This window comes from Pinus tabuliformis, chromosome 4_2 (genome assembly GCF_031772625.1).
Source record: "Pinus tabuliformis cultivar Carrire ecotype Pingquan chromosome 4_2, CPIR1, whole genome shotgun sequence".
NCBI classification, from domain to species: domain Eukaryota; kingdom Viridiplantae; phylum Streptophyta; class Pinopsida; order Pinales; family Pinaceae; genus Pinus; species Pinus tabuliformis.
Window position 1 is genome coordinate 503,788,607 of NC_142304.1, and position 19,883 is coordinate 503,808,489.

General features: G+C 36.1%; 1 protein-coding gene across 1 annotated transcript; it reads left to right on the forward strand.

Moving 5' to 3' along the window:
- The first annotated feature begins 10,682 nt into the window (after positions 1-10,682).
- On the forward strand, positions 10,683-11,567 carry LOC149170203 (protein SENSITIVITY TO RED LIGHT REDUCED 1-like). Its single transcript, XM_089425477.1, has one exon. It carries the CDS (start codon positions 10,683-10,685, stop codon positions 11,565-11,567), a length of 885 nt encoding a protein of 294 aa, XP_089281603.1.
- The last annotated feature ends 8,316 nt before the right edge of the window (positions 11,568-19,883 follow it).

A 19,883-nucleotide genomic window follows, 5' to 3' on the forward strand; every position in this document is an offset into this window, starting at 1 on the left:
CCAAGCTAATGAATTTAAAATAAGAGAATCTATCCTCATCCCGCACATACAAAAGCTCTTTAATTTAATAGTGAAGAAAGGATTATGTAAGCCTTAGACATAAAGCCTTATTCTCCCTATCTTTAAGAGCAAGGATAAAATATTTTCCTCTAATTATAGGACCATCATGATTAACCGAATTTAGCCAAAGTTGAATGGGCTTATTTTGGAAAAGAAGATTAGCCTTCGGCTTGAAATTCATGGTAGAAGAGATAAATTCAAAGCTTTATTTCATTGATAGAATTCAATAGTGGACCATCTTGTTACTCATAGGATAATTGTAGAGGAAGGATGGAATAATAAAATTTATATGATTTTTCATTTTGTTGACTTTAGAAAATCTTTTGACACCATTCCTAGAACAAAACTATCAAACAAGCTATAAGAGATAACGGTTCTTCTTGAGTTGAGGGTTATTATGACATGGTTGTACAATAATGTTATTTCAAAGCTTAGGACCTATTGCTATAAAATCTAACAAGCCTTAGAGAGGGAAACCTTACAAATCATAAGCTAGACCAAGAAGCAATAATTGGGTAGTAGTCCACTATTACCAAAACCAAAACCCCCTACTCTTTACATATTTTCATTGATTGGAGGAGTCTCAGTACGAGAGAGATCACTTATAATAGCTATTTTATGGTTAATGTGTGAAATTATATCACTAGGAGATCTTCAATAAAGGTGGAATTTAGGCACAAGGTTTCACAACGAAGAAATTCACTTTCTATGATGAGACCTAGAGAAGAGGGCACAACACCTAAGGCTTCATAATTTTGACAAGTGTTGGAGCAAAAAAAGATTAAGGTTAGGAGAAAATATTTCTTACAAAGAATGCTAGGTATGCTGAGGCTTGTCAAACCTTAAAGGAAACCCTTAAGTTGATGGAAAGAGAACTAGGGTTTTCCTCTTAGGAAATCACCTAGGGAAAGGAAATTTATGGATGCAATTGAGGTGGATTCCCACCAAAATGATAGATTTTGTGGAAAATACTATCCTCTTAATGTTTAGTCTCTCTAACCACCAAATTTTCTCTTTCTTAGGGATTTGCAGCAAGCCCTAGTTTCCTAACTTAGACTTGAAAGGGCCAAATTGAGGGATTGAAAATATAGATAAATTTTGAGAATGATCACTAGATAATTACATGAGTGCAGTGTCCCTTGGGAATATGGAATCTAGGGTGATAAATATTAGCCAAAATTGTTCCTAAGGAGGCCAAAATTTGATGCCTTAGCAATCAAATTTCAAGCATTTACCCACTCAATGGAAAAATGGAATTTTATGAGAAAGCTACTAGGAATTCACCATTAAGATAATTCATCAGATGTTATGTATGAACAATGCATGCAACATTCATCTAGATAACATTAAGATTTATCTTCAACAAATTAGGGCACAATTTACCAAAAAAAATCAATTCCATACATTAGACACTTAAGATATAATTCAACAATCAAGGGCACTTACAAGATAACATTCAATATTCCCATCCATTGTACTAAATAATATCTCTAAATAATATCCAAAATGAAATCCAAACATCAAAATGCGCCCAAATATCTCCAAACATCCCTAAGAAAGTAAGTGCAAGTTCCTTTAATGAGGCTGAAATTCCAATATGTGATGATGAGATATCATAATGACATGGTCTCTAATTTATATGTGTCCTACTAAGGCTAATTTTAGCCTACAAGCCCTTCAAAAAATAAAATAATGGTAAAAATATAAGCAAGGTCATAAACGACCTTGTAGCTTTCATAAAAACATAATTATATCCACATGTGTGAGCCGAAGTGATCAAGAAGTTGGTGTCATGCTAGTGGATTTCGCTTCTATGGCTTGCATTTGTGTCCTTGAGTGCCATGAAAAGTTTATATTCCGTCTCAAATCATACTCTAGGGATTGGCCCCTAGATATCCAACAAAATCCTTTATGGGCCCCAGTTTTGGGACTAGGGTACGAATATGGGTTTCATAGGTCTCCTAGTGGTATGAATGTTTGATTCTATTCCATAATTCAGGGAAATGAATATGGTGCTATCTATCCCATGTATGAAGGCATGAGATCAACCTCGTATAGGCCCTAGATAAACTACATGACCTTGTAGTATTGTTAAGCCAACTACGGGCATGTTGATATAAGTGCATCATCCCATAAACGATATTGAGCAAATTACATGAACTCTATGGGTGTTGAAGGTTCCCATCGATATGATTAATTCTCTGCAATTTTCCAAAGTCCCTTGGCTCTCAACGAATTACTTGTGGGTGTCAATATGTCCCTCTAGAGGACTTGAACCCTAGTTAAATTATCTATACCTATAGATGGATCCACTTTCCAATTACACAAAATATCCAATGTTGTAACTTTCACCATTATGTACATTAATCATCATTGCATCTAAGTGAACCGAGTTTGAAGGAAATGGGAAAATTAACACTTCATCTAAGGATTCTCTTCCAAAATTAGGGGCTTATTCATGTAATGGTGTTATCTCCCTAGGTAGCAGTGACTAATATATGATCCTATTAGGTATTCTGAACCCCTAAGAGGAAGTGACATGTCCTTGGTCCACCCTTCAATCGACAAGTTACATGTGAATAATGATGGAACGAAGGGGAAAATTTTTATGGCCAACTGCCATGGTCAAAGGGACCAACAATGATGGGATAATTCATCCTATGTGTACATATGTGAGGAGGGAGAAATTGTGGATGCATGAGTTACCTTGGAGTTTTTTTTTCCACCCCTCTAAATGTATTTTACTTTCTCTTGATTCTTCTTTGTATTACTACTCGTAGCTCAAGGAATGAGAGATTTCCTTATGGTGTAGAAATTATTACCCCCTCAAGGACGGATAAATTCATTACCCATCATGGGATGGGACATTAAAGGGTTGCTTGTCTTCTATGCCATAGGGAAAAATTGGCCCAAGAACTGGGTGATGGCCATATGACTGAGGTAAAGCTCATCCTTAGCTTTTTCCATGTGCTAATTTGTAAGTCTTGACCATCTTTTGAATTTTGATTTTTCCTTTGTTTTCATTGTGACCACATATTTTTTTTCTATTTCTTTTAGTTTCATCAACCTCCCAAGGTACATTTCCGAGACTTTCCTAGGTATGAGGATGTGTGGGTTCCAAATCCCAGATAGTCATTGGTCAATTAAACCCAAAAAAGAGAGGTGGAATATGGGTGGAAAGTGGTAAGTATGGAATAGAGAGAGATGGGGCTACACTATCTCAATCATGGCTTCTCAAGTATTTCTCCTCCTTGTGAAATTTCCACAATCTTGGGTCTAGGTTAGAATCTTAAAATCTCTGATGCTACCATACCAAGAATCTCAACAAGAACTACTTTGCACAGTGAAAAAATATAAAGCAGTAAATCACATATACACAAGTATACACAAATTTTAACAAATATTGTACAATAATGTACAAACCAATATTCATTATATTAAACCAAATCTAAATAATACAACAGTCTATGTCGTGTCTTCTTCTATCGGTCCTTCACCCTTGTACTCCTCACTAGTTTCCCCTTAGTCCTTAAAAGGACAACACATCGAGACTCCAGGAGGTCTTCCACCTAACATTGTTGCAAGTCACTTTTGTTGCTTGTACACAGGATGATTCAATCTGTTGTCTAGGTTGGCCAATTCTCGAGCTCCAATCTGTCAGGCTAGCAGTCAATTTTGTCCATCAATGTGTTTCACTTTTGGCACCAATCTTCACCCAACCTTCAACTCTTCTTCATCACTTCAAGATAGATTGTATAGGGCTACTTTGGGTAGCCAATACACTTCCCTCCACCAAATCAATGGCACCCAATCCAGTCACTACAATATCTATTCCTATGAAGGCTCTCAATCACCAAATCAAGCCTCCAAATTGTCTCCCACTGGCTACAAATGAAACCGATCCAAAACTTGGATCCAACACTTACAAGAATGTCATGAAAAACATACTCCACCTCACAATATGAGGTCTGATCCAAATTTTGTAAAATAGGCTTGGTTAGGGCATCATCACAATCCTTTTTGCAACCTTTACTTTTGCATAGATTTTCACCTAAAGATTATGGTTGTCCTTCAATGAGAGGTTATCCCTCCACACTACAACTTTTGGGTAGTTTCAAGCCCTTAACATAGACTTGCCATCTCTTTATTACAACAATACCCTACAAGACCTCTAAATAGGTTTGTGGCAACCTCTTTTAAGGATTGTCCCACCCTCAATGATCCCTCAAACAACATGTTCTAGTTGCGGCCCTCTAGTTGTGGCCCTCGGGCCTCCTTCCAGCACTTTGGCCTTCTAAGAATGATCCTGAAACAACCTTCAATTCCCATGTTGTTATGTCCCTCTTTGTTGTGGCTAAAATATAGATCAATTCTCTCCTCTAACAAGCTTGTCACTTGTAATGTGTTGCACAATGGATGAGGAAATGTCCTCCATCTCACCTCCTATATATACACATAGGAGGGCTCCTTAAAACGTCATCCATGGGCTTTGACATTTGTCACATACCTTCTTAACTCTAATCCAACCTAGACATACATGTGCAAAACCCAATTATAAACTTCAAAAATTCATGTCTCCATTTCTACAACTTGGAATCAGATGATTCTTATTGCATTAGATTCGTCTTGCTGAGAGTTATCATCCTCATCCATCACATGTCAAAATGTGCTCATTGTTTTGGCCTAAGTCCTAATGCGTACAAAACCCCTACCTTGGGTTCCAAGTCCACAAGTGACTCTTGTGGGGATTTATCCTCCAATCCTTGAACCCTAGGGCTTGGAGTACCTCCTAAGTTACTAAAAAATGAACACTCCCTCTTAGCAAGGGAGGTACTTTCAAGAAAAAGAAGTAACTCATCATCATCATCAATACTCGCAACACTAGCCCAACTCTCGGCACTCACAAATGCAGCAATCCCTGTTTTGTGAACTACACCTCTCTCGAAAGTGTCATTGTCACTGCTAGAAGCCTATTGCTTCTTCTTCTTATCTTGTAATGTCTTCCACTTTCTCCATGATTCCTTCTTGAAATCTATAGGGGCACCTTGCTCCTCACTGATCACACGCTCTTCTTGGACTGCAAAGTCTCCCTCTGAATCTGCAATCTCCCTCTAAAACTCGACTCCCTATCAGTCTCTAGAATCTGGACCTTCTCAGGAAGGTGAAACTTCTTCTCAAGAACATGTACATGTTCCTTTGAAGTTTGCACCTACACCTGCTTATGTGCAACCTGCACCTGCTCCTCCTACTTCTTCTTTCCATGATCTATAGGCTTTCCTGTCAACTTGTAGAGACCATGCTCTTTAACTCCAAGTACAATCCCATCAGAATTAGAGCCTCTAGGTTTGATTCTTGCCTCCCCATCCTGCAATAAGACCTCAAACCCATTATTCTTGATCATGGAGATAGAAATCACGGTATATCTAAGTCCTGGTACAAACAGTACATCCTGGACCCACATCACTCATCTTGTCTCCATCCTTAATGGCACAACACCTGATCCTCGGATCTCCTTTTGACTCTTGTCACCTAATACCATGTGCAACTTCAAGTCCCATTCAACTAGAGTCTCAAAAACCTCTTGTGACCCTATCATATTTTTCTTCACACCATTGTCCATGTATTATCCATCCTCATTGATAGTACTCTGTGAGAAATTAGAGATCATAGAAATGTCCTCCTCCAATCTCCTGGTAAGATCATTTATCTCAACAAAAGTGACAACACTAGCGACCTGCTTTCCTTTCTTCTTCTCGTCATATCCCTTCTTCTTCATCAGACATCTCGACAAAAAATGACCCATCTTGCCACAGTTGAAACACTTTACCTTAATCAAGTCCTTCTTTTAATTAGCCTTCATTCACACTACAAGTGCCACGTCATCATCGAAATTCTTCTTCTTGGGATGAAGATCATCGTCTCACAACTCTTCCTGAATGAAGTTGTCCCATAGCCTATTCCAGTCTAGAAACCTCTCTCATCATTCCTTTGATGAAGGGCTTCCATTCCTTGTTGAACCCTTTCAATGCAATCCTCACCATATCTCCATCTGAAATAGTCACTCTGATGGTAGCAAGGTCATCTTTGACCTCAAACAATCTCATCAGATACGAAGTCATTCCTCCACCCTTTATCATCTTGGTGAACTTCAACTTATCCTCCAATACCAATACTCGATTCTCGTTCTTATTCTAGAACAAATTATGAAGAGCCGTCCACATCTCATGTGTGTTGTTCATCCCAGATAAATGAGCTATTAGGGCATCCTTCACACCATCTAGGATGATCTATCTCACCCTCGTATCCAAATCCTCATACACTTCTAGCTCCTTTGGGTCAGTTGGCTTATTGATGGATTTCTTAGTGAACTCCTAGATCTTTTTCACCTGTAATACCATCTTGATCCTTTCCTTCCATGGAGTATAGTTGTACAACCCCTCCAACCTATCCTCATACTGAATACTAGCCTACAACTTCAACATTGTCACCTACAATGTGACCAACTCCCTCTTAAGATGTACTTCAATGTGCACAACTCTGATTCACTGACTTCCAAAGTAGCTCAGACACACTCTGATACCAAGTAGAATTTCCAAAATCTTAGGTCTAGGTTAGAATCTTAAGATCTCTGATGCTACGAAACCAAGAATCTCAATAACAACTACTTTGTACAATGGAAAAATATAAAGTACTAAATCACATATGCACAAGTATACAAAAAAAATTAACAAATATTGTACAATAATGTACAACCCAATATTCATTATATTAAACCAAATATGAATAATACAATAGTCTATGGTATACAAGATACAATGATAAACTTTGTTGTGGCTTCAATGTCATATCTTGTCCTATCGGTCCTTCACTCTCGTATCGCTCACTAGATTCCCCTTAGTCCTTCAAAGGATAACACATCGAGACTCTAGGAGGGATTCCACCTAACACTGCTACAAGTCACTTCTACTTCATGTACACGGGTTGATTCAATCTACTCTCTAGGTTGGCCAATTCCCAAGCCCCAATCTGCCATGCTAGTAGTCACTTTTTTCCATCAAAGTGTTGCACTTTCGGAACCAATCTTCACCCAACATTAAACTCTTCCTCGTCACGTCAAGATATCTTGTCTAGGGCTACTTTGAGTATCCAACACACTGCCCTCCACCATATCAATGGCACCCAATCCAATCACTGCAAGATATGTTCCTATGAAGACTCTCGATCACAAAACCAAGCCTTCAAATTGGCTCCCATAGGCTGCAAATTAAACTCGTCCAAAACTTGGATCCAACACCTACAAGAATGTCATCACAAACATACTACAGCTCATTGTATGAGGTTTGCTCCAAATGCTACAAACTAAGCCTGGTTAGGGTATCATCACAGTCCCTTTTCCAACCTTTACTTATGCCTAGATTTGCACCTAAGGAATATCGTTGTCCTTCAATGAGAGTTTGTCCCTCCACGTCACAACTTTTGGATAGTTTCAAGCCCTTAGCATAGACTTCCCTCCTTTTATTACCGCGACACCCTATAGGACCTCTAAACAGGCCTATGTTAGCGTCTTTTAAGGACTGCCCCACCCTCAATGAGCCCTCAAACAACCTATTCTAACTACAACCCTCTAGAAAGGCCCTCGGCCCTCCTTCTAGCAATTTTACCTTCTAAGAATGACCCTAAAAAAACCTTCAATGCCCATGTCGTTCTTCCCCTCCTTGTTGTGGCTAAAACATAGATTAGTTCTCTCCTCCAACAAGCTTGTCACTTGTAATGTGTTGCACAATGGATGTGGAAATGTCCTCCATCTCACCTCCTATATATACACATAAGGAGGACTCCTTAAAACGTCATCCATGGGCTTTAACAACTGTTACATGCCTTCTTAACTCCAAGCAAACCTAAACATATATGTGCAAAACCCAATTATAAAATTCAAAAATTCATATCTCCATTTCTACAACTCGGAATCATATGATTCTTCTTGCATTAGATTCGTCTTGCCAGGAGTTATCATCCTCATCCATCACATGTTGAAATGTGCTCATGGTTTTGGCCCAAATCCTGATTGGTTTAAAACCCCTACCTTGGGTTCCAAGCCCACAAGTGACTCTTGTGGTACTTTTCCCTCGAATCCCCAAACCCTAGGTCTTGGAGTACCTCCCAAGCTACTCAAAAATCAACACTCCTACACCCATTGGACCATTAGGGGAGGTCCCTTTGGGATAGGATTGAAAATGAACTCCCCATTTAAGGTGAGGGAATAATATTATGGCCAAGACCTTTCTTTCTTCCAAGTCACCCCATAATCCCTGTCAAATTCGCCAAATACAAACAAGCATAAGCACACGATTGTAAAATGAATAAAGTATCTTTTGATTAAAATTCCACCTTCCAACATTTACTCTTGGCAAATGGGAAAGGAAATATATGACTAATGCAAGTGGGGGAGATATGAATGGCACATTACATCATCTGCTTGGTGGATATCAAGGGTTGCTGGTTATCAGTTGGAAGAAATGAATAGGAGAAAAGTTTCCCTAGGAGTCACCCACTTTTGCTAGATAATAAGACCACTAAGGTTTTTTTTTCTACATAATGTGAGTCTTGACATGACTGGCATTTCTAAGTTGTGAATTGAATAGTTGAAACCTAGCATCTAAGCTGTCAAAATCACCGAGGGATTGCACTCGACCTAGGCCACACCAACCCTTAACATGGTTAGATTTTTGCCCACTGAATTTTGGATTAGTAACCTTTACACCAAATAGTTCCTTAATAGAACATGGTATCACCTTCTTCTCTATGCCTGATGGGGTTAGGACCACTAAGGATTGGTCTAAATAAATTAAATGCAATAATGGAGTCAAGTGAGGGTGTCCCTTATTCCCTACGTTTTTTGGTATATATACTGATCAGCTAGAAGAGTGTTTGGAAGATGCAGGTTATGTTTCCCTTATGGTCACTAATATTAATAACTCCTCTACTTTATGTTGATGGTATTGTTCTTTTGGAAAGGAGTTATTATGATATTAGCAAGCAATCCTTGAGGATTTCTAATTCAAGATGGATATTACTATAAATACCCACAAAACTAAAATCATGACAATTAAATCCAGAAAGATCACCTTTGACACTATTATTTATCATAACAACGTTTTGAAGGATGTTCTTTCATATTAATATTTGGGAATCGACATCCACCATAAATTCAATTGGAATTACAATATTGAGAAAAGGATAAATGGGGTTGGAAATATTACCATGGGCTTGAAAAGAATTGTAAGTCAATATATTTTGAATTTGGGATAAAAGAACACTCATCTTTGAGACTCTTGTCACTCTTGTTATTTTCTATGGATGTGAGGTTTGGGCTTGCAATATACGGAGAGAGTCATGGAGGAAGACCAAGTAAATCTAAAAGTAGTTTATAACCTACAACCTCAAGATTAAAGGAAATACTCCTTACCCTATCCCCCTAATTGAAGAAGTTTTTCTCCATTGCAGCATGGCTATCACTAGGTAAGAAGAAATTATACAACATGGATGCCAAGAGGTTTCGTAAAATTACTTTTAACTCTAGCCAAAGCATGGCTATCACTATGTAAGAAGAAGTTCTACAACATGGATGCCAAGAAGTTTCATAAAATTACTTTTAACTCTAGCCAGAGCACTGGCCTTCGGCTTGAGTGATAGTGGCATAAGGATGGTCAATCTTGCATCAACCATTGGTGAATAAAGGAGAAGATCATCTTGCTTGAGTGATAGTGGCATAAGGATGGTCAATCTTGCATCAACCATTGGTGAATAAAGGAGAAGATCATCTTGTAGAATCCAGAAAAAATAAAAATAGTATTACTTTTAAATTTAAAGAAAAAAAATTGGAGAAATAAAGAGCTAGACAAAAGATAGAAATTACAATATCATAATGAGGTGATCAACCTCAATCTCCAAAACGAAATGTTAAGAAGAAAATGAATATTACCAACAATAGAACTAATTATGATGAGATTCATAGTGAAATTGAAGATTGGTCAATTCTCAAAATGCTATACTATACCATGAAAGAAATTGTGACATGTGTTATCTTAACAAGGTTGAAGATAAAAACACTTTCTCTTAAATTGTCCATCTTATACTTACATTCAATCTAATTTTCAAAATATTTGTCACACTACCAACTTTCTTAACCTTTAGCTCAACAAAAAGATATTAATTTAGGAACTGTTTTTTGACTTTTTTAAACATAAAACTTAACAAAACTATGGTGATTTATGAATGCTTTTTTTATTTATTTATGCATATAAAAAAACTATAAGTTAATTATTAATAAAATAAAATAAAAAAATCTGATTAACCTCCGTGTAAGTTAAACATTAATATTAATATTATTTTAATTTTTTTAAAATTATATAATTATATATATATATATAACATGCAAAAGTTCCATTACGCCATCCCTTATATTAAACTGTAAAGCATTTCGTCCATGCACAGCCGTCGGCTTTTAACCGACACACCCCTACCCTCTTCAACTATGTGAAATCATATATGAATACATAGAATATACAGACTTTTTTCTTGTGATTATTCATTCTCTCATTGCGTAGCTTGGATTAGCAATTATGGATAGTGCCTCTGGTAAATCATTGGAGAACATTTCAGAACCAAAGCAGAACCCAAAACCAGAATTATCTGATGTAGAAACCGGTGAAAAAGTTGAGGAATTAATCACTAAAATACGGGTCGCTCAAGAAAAGTTGGAGAAATCTTTGTTTTATGCAGAATTTGTGGAACAAATGAAAGACCCTGAAATGGTGGTGCGAATAGAGAAGGTAATAGGGAGAGGGCCACGTAATTCAAAATTACAAGTGGTTCTCTATGGCCTTGGAAAGATTGAACCTGTGAAGGGTCGGACTGCGGAGCGCATGCACATGCAGCTAGCCTTCGCCATTTTATTACGAGACAGATTCGAATGGGTGAGTGATATCGTGGTGTTCGATCCAGAGCTCACTGCAGTTGAGCGAAAGGCTATAAATGCCTTGGACTGTACGTGCCTCTCTTTTAACGAAGACGCAAGACGTACAGTGGAGAGACCCACGCTATTTTTCATGCCTCGCTGCCCCTTCTATTTATATGACAATGTGTTGGATGCAAACTGGAGACGCGCGAATTTGAAGCACATTATTATACTGGGCAACAGCTTTAATGGGCTTAAAGTAATTCAATCTCTGGACCTTACTACGAGACTAAAGGTTGTTCTAGACAATGATCATATGTTGCGTGAAATACCGCTGCCCCAAACAGCTACTGAACCAGCGCGCCCTAATTATAGTATTAATATTGTTAACGACGGCTCAACTTCACCTGAAAGAGGACGTGTGCGCTCTATTGATCCTGATCCAGTCTACATGAACGCCTTTGAAGGTTTAAGTTGGCATTTCTTTGATACGAAAGCGTATCATGATTTGTATTCCTATTTCTTTGATCTAAAAAATCTCATATTTTAAGCTGCCATTTCATTTTTTCGTGGCAAAATGGTTGCTATGACGATCGTTCCGTACTTTATCAGTCTTGTATATGACAACATGTCACCAGTCTGGGAAGCCACCAATATATCAGCTGCTTCAGCTATTGCATTATCCTCCATTTTGTCTGAGGGAGGCAGAAGCAGAAGCTGTAATTAGACACAAGATTTACTGTAGAATGAGCCATATATCACCAAGACCATGTCCCAATTATTATTTTGATTATAATTATATTATTGTGATTCGAGTTCAATCTTCTGTGATCCATAATTTGTTAATTCATGAGAATTTTTAGGTAAAATCACAAAGAGTATTTAGTCAACTTATTTTGAACCAGCCATTATAATTCATCTTAATCTTCAAGACAAGATCTTAATAACAATTTTATTTTTATTTTTAATTTTAAATATTTATTTTCGAACTCAAAATGTATAAGTTGGTCTCTTTGTCTATGTGTATGTTTGTCTATTTGTTTAAATTACAAAAAAAAATACATTTTAAATTGGTCTTTTCTCTATTTTTCCACTGATATTAAGGGTGTAGGTCATCCTCTGTTTTATATATATATATTATTAACATTACATTCACAAACTCTCAGTATGATAAAAGACCCGGGAGGCTAGAAAATCACTCTAAAAACCCCAGCATGATAAACCGATCCAGTCGAAGAGAAATTCACTCTAATTATAAATAGAGAAATAAACTTATATTATTTAATTCAATAAAATTATGATATTTTTAAAACAATATTATTTTCTTATTAATTTTTAAAAATACAAATTAATTTCAAAATAAATTCTAATATCACTATTTCCCTGCATTATCATCAATAATAATTTAATGAATATTTTTATATCTTATTTAATATACATTTTAAAAATAAGTATCTATTTATTTATTTTAAATAAAATAAAAATAATATCATCATTTTATAAAAATTTCCAAACATATATTTTTTTAATTTTTTACATCAAGTAAAAAATATGGAAACGGATCCTTATAAACATTAAAGTTGTATCAATTTCTTAGTGTTATGCTTGGTGACCTACAATGATGATATGGTAAGTGATTCTTATTCGCTATAAAGTTGTATTAAGTGATTCTTATTCACTATAAAGTTGTATTCATTATTTAATGTTATCCTTGGTGACATGTTTTAATATTGTGAGTACACAAGGATTAAAGTTTTTCATTCAGCTTTTTTATATGTTTTTCTATTGGGAAATGTAAACACTTTTAGTTATTTATCTTCAATCATAGCGCTGGTGGGTGTGAAAGCCTTTCTCCTTTTGCAAGCTCCTGAAAGATATTTTTTGCTCACTAAAAAGAGCCTTAAAGGTTCTTATAGGCAGAGCAAGAGGCTCACAATTAGCTAAAAATGGTTGGTTGTTAGTGCAAGTTGGGGTTTCTAGTAGAAATCTTCTTGTTTTGTCCCTGATTCTTTGAGGCATAAAAGAAAAGACTTTTTAGAATTACCCTAGGGCCAGATGAGTCCCTAGAAGATTATGAGGAAAGGTTCCAACTCAATTATAGAAGTGCTAACTGTACCCTTGACCCTAAGTCACTGAAGCTTGTACTCCACTAAGGGATTAGGAAAGATGTAATGGAGACCCTTAACATGTTGTTTTATGGATATATTTACAAATTGAACTGTGAAGACATTAAGACACTAATCAAGAATCATTCTAGTGTTGCAAGAAAGAGGGGTAGGTCCAGTCAAGGCCTGATGAACTCTTTTCTCTCCATCTCAACCATCAAACATGAGATAGGGAGTATACTAGAAGATTTTAAGAGTGATATGTAGTACGCTTTTGCCTTGTATATGGATATTATGTAGATTAAGAGGAAGCAAGAGGAGTAGAAAGGGAACTAGGTATAGTTTTCCCTAGGTGCACCAAGAGGTACCTCATAAATGAGTGTCCACTGAATTTTATAGATGTATCCTTTGTTTGTGAGGAGAACCATGCAATGAACAAATGTCCCTCTCCAAGTTTTAAGGTTGTATAATAAGGGGTAGAGAATGACTTGGAGCATCTTTGCTTAACCAATCAAAGGAGGCAACAAGACCCTCGGTCATACCAACAAGGCATGCAAAGTGGACATTATCCTTCTTTCAACCCAAACTAGAATGTATCCTTTCATCCTTGGTGTCCTCCAGCTCACTCATCTTGGTCCATGCCTTCTCCTTGGTTCTATACTCCTCAATATCCTCCACATCTTGTCAATTCACCCTTCTATGCATAACAACCTCAACCTCCTCAATGGGGCAACCCTTCACAAGGATGGAGGCCCCAAGTAGCCAAACCTCTTGCCTTATTGCCTCCTCCTGCACCTCAACCACATATATCCCACAATAACCCACTGAAGCAAGCTCAGCAGGTGTATAGTGGGGTAACATCTTATCCTTCTTATGCTATGGAGATCTAAGAGATCAACCTTAGGTATGGGAAGGTACTTCCAGATGCTCACCCACCTTCTCGACCTAAATATCTTAAAGAAGAGAAGGAAGAAAGTACCCCTCAATCTAATATACCTCCCTATCCTAAAAGGTTGGTCCAGCCTAAATAAAAAAAAACCTAGAAGAAGTTGAAGTTCTAGGAGAATTGAAGAACTTGTGTGTTAGGACACCCCCTCTAGGCCATCAAATATGTCCCCATTTACAACAACATTATCAAGTAATAGTATTTCAAGAGGCTCGGAAGAAGAAAAAGAGATGCCCCCACTATCAATGTTGTTGGGCAGTTTTTTGATCTAATGCTTGAGAGATTTATCTCCCCATAGTACTTGGATCCTTTTAGCCAGAAGTGGATATGCACATTAACAGTGTTGTAGTCCCCAACACCTTGATTGACAATGGGGATACAATCAATGTGATTACTAATGAAACCATGTTGAAGCTTAACCTCCAAGGAGCCTTGAGAAATACCACTACGATGTTGCAGCTTGCAGATAGATCCACAGTTGACCCCAAGGGAGTTATTGAGGATTTGATGATCTCTGTCAGATCTTGGGAATATCCCATATATTTCCTTTCCTCCAACACAAAACCAAGTTTAATGGGTACCCTCTCATTCTAGGGAGACCCTGATTAGCCACTACTGATTCTTACATTAGTTGCAAGGTTGGTGTTAGGTCCCTCTAATACTAGTGTATTCCCCTTATTGTTATCGTAACTGTAGCCCTCGATTTTTATTTTGTACCCATGTATCCCCCATGTTGTTAGTGTTGTGCCACATAGCATCCCACTATTCTTATGGTTGTGCCCTTATATTATTATTGTTATGTAGGCTCTAATTATATTGTGATCCCTTAGACTCTTATATATACCAAGTAGGTCTTATCATTTATACCGTCCAAGAATTATCCATTTATTTAATGTAAAGTAGGGTTCCCCATTAAATAGGACACCTTTTAAGTTGTTGATCTATCTTTCCTTTTGTTCTTTGAGCTGGTTTCATAAAATTTGGTATTAGAGCTATGGATTATAGGGTTTCTCTTCTTCAAACAAGTCATATAAGCATTTCCACTATAACTTTTTTCTACAAAGCTTTAGAAGATGAAATCGCAACCACATGGAGCAAAAATATTGTTGAACCTTGTGTATAAATTTCAGATATTGATTTGCTATATTTTTGAAGATATGATCTGAGGAAGTTAGGGTTTTTGCAAGTTCCAGAATTCCATCTCAAATATGTGACCTAGGGAAAATTCCATAACTTTCTCTCCAAGAATTGGATTTGAATTTAGTAAAAGGTTACTGAAATTGGATGTAATGTAGTTTTTTGGGTATCATTTTCAAGGCCAAAGGTCAAAACAGTGACATGCGGCACGTCATACAATTTCTCTCTACTAAACTAGTCTATAATCAGGACATTGTGAGAGTTTAGGAATAAGTCTTTCTTGAAGAATCCAATATCATTATGACTTGTGGGGTTGGAAAGAAGGCTAAGAGGGCTACCAAAGCAAGGAATTTCAGACCTTAGATATCCAAAATTATAGAGATACAATAATTTCAATATCTAGCTCCTAAAAGACAAGAAACAGGTGTGTAGTTTTTAAACAATTTGCATAACTTTTGGTTGAAAAATAAGATGTAAGTGACTCAAAGGGAATAGTGAAGCATAGATATCATTTCTTGATTTTGAAATTCCTCGAAACAAAAAAATGGACACATCTAGTAAGCAACCAAAAAGATCTACTATGACGCATGAAGAAGAGGAAGAAATACAATATGATATATCAAAATTATGCGACCAAGTGCAACAAATTCCACTCTCGTAAAAAGTAACTAGAAAGGAAATGGAAGCTAATATGGATGGCTTAAAGAATGATTTAAAAGAAGACATGGAAGGTTTGAAGGAATGTTTGACAAATTTTCTACAAGAAATGCTTCCTAATGGCAAAAAAGTATTCCATGAAACTCATGATGAAAACAAAAGGAATGTTAATAGGGATTTTAGAGGGTCCAATGTTGGGTTTAAGGACCACCACATTCCAAAGGTATGAGGAATTTTTATGGCAAGGATCTGGTAACATGGATACTACAAATGGAGCAGTATTTTGATCTCCATGATGTGAAACACACACAAAAAGGTACACATTGCAACTTTATATTTAGAACCCTATTAGTTTGTATGGTATCGATGGATTTGTTCTCATAAACCACTTTTCAGTTGGTCTATTAGGTTCCTATACCAATAGGTGTCATAATTTATGATTGGTTGATTTTAACTCTGTAATATGTACATACCTTTGCTTTCTGCAAATGTTTTCCATACTATAAAAAATTAAAAAATGTAAAGAGGGTATGTCCTAAAAGAAAAATAAAAGGACAGAAAGAATAAAAAATGTCAAAAAAGATAAAGAATATGGACCCCAAAAACAAAAAGACCATGAAAGTGTGCAAGTCCAAATGCCACTACTATTTTACTTTTTGTATAATAATTATTGTATGCAACTTGTTACTTATGCCACAATCCATGGTAACCAAATAGTAAAATCTTAGTTATTCCATGTTTTCAATTTCATGCTTAAAGATAGAGAATAAAATCTGACCAAATCGTTTAATCTTGGCAAATAAGTAGATAGGTAGAGTGAATAAAAGGATGCTCAACAGTTTAACCTAATCCCTTGGATGTAATAAGGTTAGACTTAGATAGATTTCCATTGTAAAATAAAAGAAAAGTTTGATAAGGGTTTGCCAGTTTAAGTGCATCCTAATAAAAGAAGTAAAAATGGTAGGATGTGTAGGTGGGTAAGTAGATGAATGGTTGCAGAATTATGTGTGATGAATGATTATCCAGATATCAAGTCATATACTCTCATCATCAAAAGCACTTAAAGTATGGATGATAATTGAGTAGTTACATAAAGTCAACTAATTAACCTCCTCACTCATTTTTCCCTAAATTTTACTAATTTCCCTTAAGTACTAAAGGCACCAACAACTTGAAAGTTAAAGGGGCTCAGAGCATTTCTCTGACTTTTGGAGGGACCGGACCCTCGGCCCAATAACTTGTAAGGCCTAAGTGCTAAAACCCCTTCATCAAAATTCACCCCCTTTCATAATTCATTCATCCCCTTCAAATCCTTTTCCTAAGGTAAAATCACTCTTTTACTTAGGAAAAATAAATGGTTCTTTATAAAACCCCCCAAACACATTTTAGCCTAAGTCATAATGTTGGATGATGAATGTATTTTCGGAAACATTTACTTAGCACATTTTCTTTCCATGGTCATATTAACTTTTAATTTTTATTATTTATGTAACTCCCGAAACAACTTACCCTTTCCCGTATTATTACTAAAAATCCCAAAATAAATAAATATCCCTTCCCGATGGTTTGAAAAATAAACCATAAATAAAGTTAACTAAATTGGATTAATTAATCGAACCGCGATTAATTAAGAGCCAAAACCCCCGACGTGTTAAGAAGGGATTAATTAATCACCTGGATTAATTAATAGCCTCCTCGCCAATCATATCACCTCCGATATCATTAAAGTTATTAATCCTTCATTTGTCCATTCATATCATCCCCAATATAATTAAAATCATTTTAATTATAAGCCAAAACCCCCGACGTGTTAAGAAGGGATTAATTAATCACTTGGATTAATTAATAGCCTCCTCGCCAATCATATCACCTCCGATATCATTAAAGTTATTAATCCTTCATTCGTCCAATCATATCATCCCCGATATAATTAAAATCATTTTAATTATAATCGGGCCCCTCCATTTAACTCCCTAACACTTTCCGCTGCCGACTACCATCCGATTGGCCTTCCCTCATCCAACGGCTCTCACCCATATCGCGCTGGCCTTTTGGTCGAACGTTAACCACACGATATAAGTGGTTTTGACTTTTCGCCAATGCTACGTGTTGTTTGATTTATGGCATCGCACGACCCTCTGCCAAAACCACCAACCTCCCATAAGTGGTGCGATCAATCCCGCTTACTGCCTCCACTAAACGACAAAGTGTCCCATTGTTAGTTGACGCCAACTGTCGCTATCCTCATTTACCTACCAATATCAACCATTTACCTGTTTAAACACAAAAACCCCAGTTTTTCTCATTTTCACCTGATTGTGCAGGAAAACCATATGCAACCCATCTACACCACATGAAGCCTCTGTTAACTGATTCGAGCATGGTTTACCTCCTAAAAAGCATTTTGGACTCACTCCACTGACCTCTCAAGCTCAAATGAAACCTTTTCGACCTCCCCTACAAACCAATGCTTTCTTAACAATTTGTTTTGTTTTACAGGTGATCAGAAGACTACAACCTTGGATAAACAGTCTTAATACTAGTCATAAGACCTTTTCACTCCAAGATTGTTATCAAATCTATTCAAACAGAGATGGAAAATAATACATACAGTTAAAATACATGTAGAGGAAACATGAAATTAAATGATTTACTGTTGAAATAGATAGTAAAAAACCTAAAATATACAGTGAAGGTAAAAGGACACAGTAAAGAACAGTCAAAGTGTATTAGGGTTAAAGAGTATCAGATTGAAGACCAAGTCAAGTAAAGCAGCTAGCATGAAGATAAACAACAGGGAAGACAGTTACAGAGCATACAAATTCATGTCAAAGTGAAGACAAATGAAAAAATAGAGTGGTAAAAGTAAATAGTAAACAGTAAACAGTAAAAGTAAAAATGGATGCAATAAGGGTTAAACAAAGATGAAAACACTTTCACCAGCAACAATGAAGTTTAGCCAAAGTAAAAATGAAAAATAGTTAAAGTTAAAGGTTAAAAGATGAAATCAGAGCAAAAATGGTACATTCTTCAGAAATCTCTTGTTTAAGTCATAGTTTTGGAGAAACTATTGTGGCCAATCCAAGAAGTATTTCGAGAAACTAGAGGATATTTTTGTTCCAAACAGGCCAATCTACAAAAACATATCTCACTATTTACATAGGTATTACCAAAAGGGAGATAAATGCATGTCTTCATAGCCTATTTTTCAGTTTGTGCAAAGTCTTGTTTTTGACATCATTTTGCAGAGAATATTGTGAATAGTTGGAGTTGGATTTTGGGAAACTAAGAGAGGTTTATCTCAAAAACATTAGTATACAATAACCTCTTTCCCTTTTTACATATCTATCTCGGATTTATATATAAAATCATATCATTGGATCCTAAGTTTGAATAATTTCTAAGGCAAAATGCACAAAGGAAGGATGCAGTTAGTGACTGGGATGCCTCATCATCACTTAAGAGATGCTATCAAATTCAAATTTCTCTTCTTTGTCACCATGAATCCATAAAAATAGTGCCAAATAGATTCATTAGTTTGGAGTGTCCTATATTTAGGTTCTATTAATGTAAAACAGTTGAAGATATTTCTGAAACCAACCTTGGTATTTCTTCAAGATATTTCAGTTTAGATTAGTATAAATACTTCTTCATTTGAAGTATTTTGGTTGGATTCTATAACATCTCTGTAACTCTATGCTATCAAGCTGAGAAATCTTTTCTACTCAAATTTGGATTTTTGCTGGAAAAGGAATGAAAGTTGAGGACATTTCATTAGATTCTCATGTAGTATAACTACAAATAAGTATTTTATCCTTGTGATTTAATGTGTTTTCTATATGTTTCAATGTTTCATGCATCTTAAATATAAATGGTAAAATAGTCAAAGTATATCAGAACTAGCTATATTGCTCTCTGTTATCAACAGTTTACCATTTCCATGTTTTCTTCTAAACTATATTGATAAAGGAATTCTTAACTACTCCTATATCCCTGTAGTCTTTCTTATAAGTTCCTGGTA